This window comes from Columba livia, chromosome 5, assembly GCF_036013475.1.
Source record: "Columba livia isolate bColLiv1 breed racing homer chromosome 5, bColLiv1.pat.W.v2, whole genome shotgun sequence".
Lineage (NCBI taxonomy): Eukaryota > Metazoa > Chordata > Aves > Columbiformes > Columbidae > Columba > Columba livia.
The window spans coordinates 8,509,691-8,515,709 of record NC_088606.1 but is presented as its reverse complement, the minus strand read 5'-3'; the positions used below and the strand labels follow the sequence as shown (position 1 = coordinate 8,515,709).

The following is a 6,019-nucleotide window of genomic DNA, read 5'->3' as shown; positions in this document are numbered from 1 at the left end:
TTTGTTTTTACTCAAGTGAAACAAAGACACGCTGCCATCTCCTCTTCCTTACCTGGCTATGTGTACTAATCCTTTTAATATGCTCCGGTGGACTGACCGGTCTACAAATGATGAAGATGGTGCTGGGTATAAACGGGAGGAGCCAGGAATTCTTGTGGGGAAAAAAGGCAATGCTGCCTCACCTCTGCTCCTGCCAATATTCAGCTTTTTCCTCTCCAAGTCTCTGTGTGTAAATACCTTTTACCTTTCCCACAGAAGAGCACTGTAGAAAAATTACCTGGTAAGCACGTGTTGGTGCTGTTTCTTTTCATTGTATTGTTCAAATTCCTTTAATTCGCTGTATTCTTCTGGTTTGGAAGAACTGAGGAACTTTACTAAGAACACTCAGAGCCATAAGAAGACATTCTTGTTGCAATTTTGCAGTAGAGACGCCTAATACAATGACTGCCATCCCAATGTCCAGTGCAATGTCACTTACTGACAACCCATACAACAACAAATGTAAGTTTCATGCTAAAGGTCATTAAATCCTGTGCTCCTAGAGTCACATGGCAGGATAGGAATTTCATTTTGCATTTTTATGAAATGTGTGTGCCTCCCTCATTTCCATGAAAATGCACAACAGTCCCATAAGAAAAAAAAAATTACGATTAAGTAAATCACGCCAAGTAAATTTGTTATACTGTAAGTCATGAATTTTTACCCAGACTCCTTTCTTGTGTGCTTAACTCCTTTAAAAAAACATCGCTCACCAAGACCACTGCCAGGTACCAGGGTGATCATAAGAAATACTCAATAATATGCTGTAACTCTTCCTACACATGTGATATGAGTAAAAACTACAACAGCCTCTTCTGCATTACAAAACATGAACCTAAGAACAAGCGTGCTACGATCCACTGGTGACAAATGAAGCTAATATAAAGCTTTGCAAGATTTCAGCTTTATTAACATTATTTAACTCCTCAGGCCCTTAAGGGAGGCGCATTTGATGAAGACAGCTGGGCGAACTAAATGGTTTTGGTTATGAAAGCCTTGTATAGTAAGGAAGAGAAAAAATATAGGATAAAGCCAATAACTGTACAATAGAAAATACAAGGCCAAGGTGGCCAGTACTTTTTAACAGCTTAGATCAGCTTAGCTGAAATGTAACTTTACACTATAAAATGTACTTTATACAGTCCTAAAATTACATTCAGCCCTTTGAAGGCGACTGCAAGGCTGATGGGGTCCCCGGTGAAAATGAGTTTGCCACCCCTGGAGTAGATGTTATGAGTGAGAGAATCAGTGATGGGCATCACTGGAGAAGTTCCCAACTGCTAGTGGAAGGGGTTGGAACGGCTGAAAAATGACAAAGTTAGAAGCATCCCGATGTCCATGAGAGCAGAAGCACACCTACATGAGAGGATGGGGAGCCAGGGAAAGGCTGGAATGACACCCACTTACCGCCTCAGCAAAACTCCTGTTAATTGTCCAACGATATGCTAGAACTTGGCAGTAAACTTTCCTCAGGATCCAGTAGTAGCTCCACTTCCAGAAAAAAAATAAAAGTAGTAAATACTCGTGTGTACAAAGGGTAGATGTGGATTCTGGCTTCCAAACTGTGGCAATCGGATGTTGAAAAAATAATATGATTTTTTACTCAGCACACACCTTATTTATCAAGATACAACTTTCAGAAACAAGCACTGGAACAATTCCACCAAACACACACATTCTATATTGTTCCCAGAGTCAGTTAATTATACAGCTTAGCGGAAAAACCTCATTAAGGTTAAGCAGTTTATAGAAAATATCTACATTTGTCACTGGAACAATACCTTGTAAAAACACTTCTCTGATTAGATGTATCGTCCCATTTAGAGATGAAAGAAAGCTCTGAATTACAGATTTTGGCCACTACCAACCAATCATGCAGCAATCAAAAATGAATGTTCAAAAGAAGAAGACAGAGAAATGAGAAATTAGCAGGGCAGCACCATAAAAGATGGGCTTTGCAAGGGTTTTACTTTTTATTTACAGCAAATATATTACAGTAAAAAAGCTTAACATGGCTCATATTGTGGTTGTGTAAGGATGATACCTATGCTTACATCAAACAGGTTTCATTTCCTTGGCACTAGCTGAACTAAACACAAAAATAAGAAACAGAATGTTTATTAGGCAAACTCTACATTGACTGTACACATCTGTGACTGGAGTTTCAATGCAATCCAAAGAATACAAACAAGCCATCAGGATGGCAAGAACTTTTTCGACAAACATGTTCAAGCCTCAAGACAAGGCTGTCTGGCACCATTTAAAAGTTGCTGAACACAGTGATTTTAAAGAAATGTCATAGATGATTAAGACACTGAAAATGCACTCACATTAGTGAAGAATCACATTATTTTCCTTATTTCTTTCATTTTTTACTCCCACAATATAAAAGTGTTAAAAGGCTGCATGGCAGACAAGCTGGATGCGACAGCTGGAGGGTTTTGCCTGTCAAGCAAAGTGACTTGCAGCAAGAGACATGCTTTATGCAACAAAACCGATGATACACAGCTTGTGTGGGTTCAAATACGAAGAGCTAAGAACAACAAATGTTGAGGCCTTACGAGCTCTCTTTATTATAATCAGAATCCTGAGAAAAGCAGGGTCCAAATTACTCCAAGTGAATTTAGGCTCACTTATATACAACAAAATCGTCCAGATACATCAACAGCAGTAAACAGAGTTAATGCAGTGTTAATCTTTTTACGTTTTAATGACTAGCTATAAAAACAGAAACTAGCATGTTCTAATCTGTTTACATTTCCTGAGCTTAGTTAAATCAAGAAGGAATGAACATTATAAAAATCCCGGTAAGCCACCAATAAATTAAAAATGCACATAACCACTATAGCTTAAGAAACCTCACAACACTCCGAGTGAAGTCTGACTATCCCCTACCATGGCCTGTCCTTTAGGACTCCTGTACAGAAACCACGTCATTAACTTCACCAGCAATACTGAGATGCTATGGAATTGGAGGTCTTTATTTTTTCGCTCTCCAAGTGCCCTTCTAGCAGACTATGCGATAGCCTTTCCTAACCAAATCACATGAGAGCATTCAAAAACTGCAATCCTCTGCTTCCAGCGCAGGAAACAATGTTCTCAGAAACCCAACATGCTACTGAAATTCGAATTTACTAGCAGTAGTTATTTGGGTGGATTCTCAGCTCCTGCTCATAACATCAGTACATGGCAGTAGGTTTAGTATCCTTCGGAGGAACAAACCAATGAAAATCTACACGAAGACTGGAGGAAAGACCCTCAGCAATAAATAATTCATCTTAGCAGTTTCTTTAAGAGCCAACATCATGCATTTGAGAAAAGCACTCGACCTACGTGAGTCATACAGATGTTTATTTACGCCTGTTTATTTCCTGCATAGAGAATAATGTGTACCTTGAAATAAAACCCGAGGTTTGAGAATATACTGAGAGTATTATGGGTATTTGTGATAGTGCTATTGGCAGATTAATTCAAACCCTATTGGCAGATTAATTCAAACCCCAAAGCTCAAACTCAACTGTCTCAAAGACTTGCAGAGCATGAACTTCGATAAAACAAACTACTTTTTAAAAATTTGTCTGCTTATAGCATGATTTTGAATTTATGGTGTAGATAAAAGAGAGGTAGAAAGGTTTATCTCCTCAGTATCATTTTCTGTGCAGTATTTAGAAAGTATCAGATAACAATCTAGGGATTTTCAGCGAAAACGCCAGCTTTTCCCCTATGAATTATATGGAACCTTTCCACTGACATGCTGCAAGCTAAGTAACTGAAATCTGGTTCAGAAGAGCTCTTCTTCCCATTAGCCTCGCTACTTCATTTTTGTTACTAAGTTCTGCTTTCAAGAATTCATTGCAGAAATACCCTTGCACAGGGCTCAAAAATATCCAGCAGATACAATCTACCCAGCAAACTACATTTACCAGCCAAATAATATCAAGTCTGCTCCTGAAAAAAAGCACTCGCTCTTGTCCTCTTTACATGATCCATCTTTCACAGGGAAAGAAGAGATATGGAAGGTCACCTGGCCCTTCTCCTCTTTGGTGATGACCACAGGCATGAGCAGCATCATCACTGGCTGGTAAGAAAAACACCCGTCTTTCCCTGGTGTAAGACAAGCCTGCAGGGATACAGCTTTCATGATTGTCACCAGGCATGGGAGAGAGCTGAAAACATCTTATCTCCTGCAGCTGCGGTCAGCCAGACCATGATCTGGAGCGCAGTGCATTTCCCGGTGAGCCGAGCGCCTTGGAGCCAGGGAAAGGCAGGTCAAGGCAACAGGGGATGGCAACTGGCACTGGAATATGGCAAAGGGGGCTCCATCCCTGACCCTGACTCCCACGGCACTGCGAGAACTGATGGAACTGGATGAGAAGGATCCATTTATTGGCTTTGCGGGGCGCACAGGGCTGGAGCTCCACCATTATCCACATAGCAGTGACTGTTGGAGGGTGGGATTTGAAAGTTAAATAAGTTACATTCAATTAAATTCAGCCAAAGCAGATGCTAGCTTATTTATTTAAAAGCTCAGCTTTCCCTTCCGACTGCTTTGGAAGGGCAGCTCTCGGGAGCAGACCTGCACTGTGACTCAGCCGGACAAGAGCAGCGCCGTGGCCATGGCCGGAGGGACCCTCCTGCAGCAACACCAGCCAAAGCAAGACCTGGCTGTCCCTGGGGACACCCGGCAAAGGCACAGGAGCTCAGCATCATCACCTCCTTGCTCTCTATACTTCTTGCCTCACCCAGGTGTTCTCCCTCCTTCCATGTAAACCGCACCAGACTGGCAGTGGAAGATGATTCTTCACTGCTAACGTGGCCTTCTATTGTCATACCTTTTAAGAAATCTATGAATTGATTAACATAAAGAACTATTTCATTTCAGAGAAATAGATACTGCCCTGAAAATACATAACTTGTCATTAATTTTTGATAGCCTTGGGTAAAGTAGCCTGTATACAATAACTGGGTCATGTTTACAATACAGGTTGGAAATGTTTTCTTTCTTTCGGTTGTAGCATCATGGGACAACTAATGCTACTATATTCAAATAATCAACAGGCACACTTCTCATTTTTCCCTGTCCTTCTACCTGTCCTTCTATCTGCTCCCTTTCAACAGCATGCCTAAAAGCAGAGTCACATAAATAAGACATGTTGCTTTCAGCCACACAGACACAAGCCTATTTTGTCTCTTTTCTTTAGTTCTCTGGAAGCATCACTCCCATTAATTTCATCCTCAAACTATGACCCACCAAAATGAAAAAAAAAATTCAAGTACAAACCCAAACTTTATTGCTGGGTTATGGGTCAATGTAAACTGACCAGAGTCAATACCAACCTAAAATTCGCTTTACAAAAGTAACGATTGTTCAATTACATTTGCTGACCATAGACAGCTTCTTTCACTATTCATACAGTTTGAAGACTGAAGATTTGCTGGGAAAAAGACATAGTCCATGTCCTTTGGAAGTAAATGGAACTAGTAGCCATCATCATCCTCCATATCACAGCCATAATCTGAAACAAACAAAGACAAAGGCATATAAAAATGCAAATATTCCAGGCAGGTGGAAGATACAACACAAGTATTGCTACTTTCAGGTTGTTTTCCTGCTGTATAACTAGATGGAAAGCTTTGCCTTAAGCAACCATTTAAAAAAAATCATATATTTTCTTAGGGCTAAGCAAAAAGTTCTTGCAGGTACTTTCCTCAATGAAATAAAATTATCTGTAAGCATGTGTGTGTAGCTGTCTCTTCTCACTTGTCACTGGCCCCTCATTTAGAAATACTTGGCACGTGGATATGTGAAATACTTGGTTTAATTTAGAGGTTAGGGTGATCAAGCCTGATTGTCACAAGCAATTTGGAACAAGGTGGCTGATAAGCAGCAGCACACGTTTACAAGTAGGCACAGTTCTCACTAGACAGAGCCACCACGAAAACAGCTGCCTTGTTTATGTTATTTGTGGATTTATAAGCT

The 6,019-nt window shown here is 40.4% G+C and overlaps 1 protein-coding gene across 1 annotated transcript in view; it reads right to left on the bottom strand.

The window, feature by feature from the left end:
- Positions 1-1,988: 1,988 nt before the first annotated feature.
- BRF1 (BRF1 RNA polymerase III transcription initiation factor subunit) overlaps positions 1,989-6,019 on the bottom strand; it is a 180,733-nt gene continuing 176,702 nt past the window's right edge. Inside the window, exon 18 of the mRNA XM_065063287.1 lies at positions 1,989-5,555. Within this exon, the coding sequence (XP_064919359.1) occupies positions 5,518-5,555 (38 nt within the window). The 3' untranslated portion in view covers positions 1,989-5,517. The remainder of the gene's footprint in view (positions 5,556-6,019) is intronic.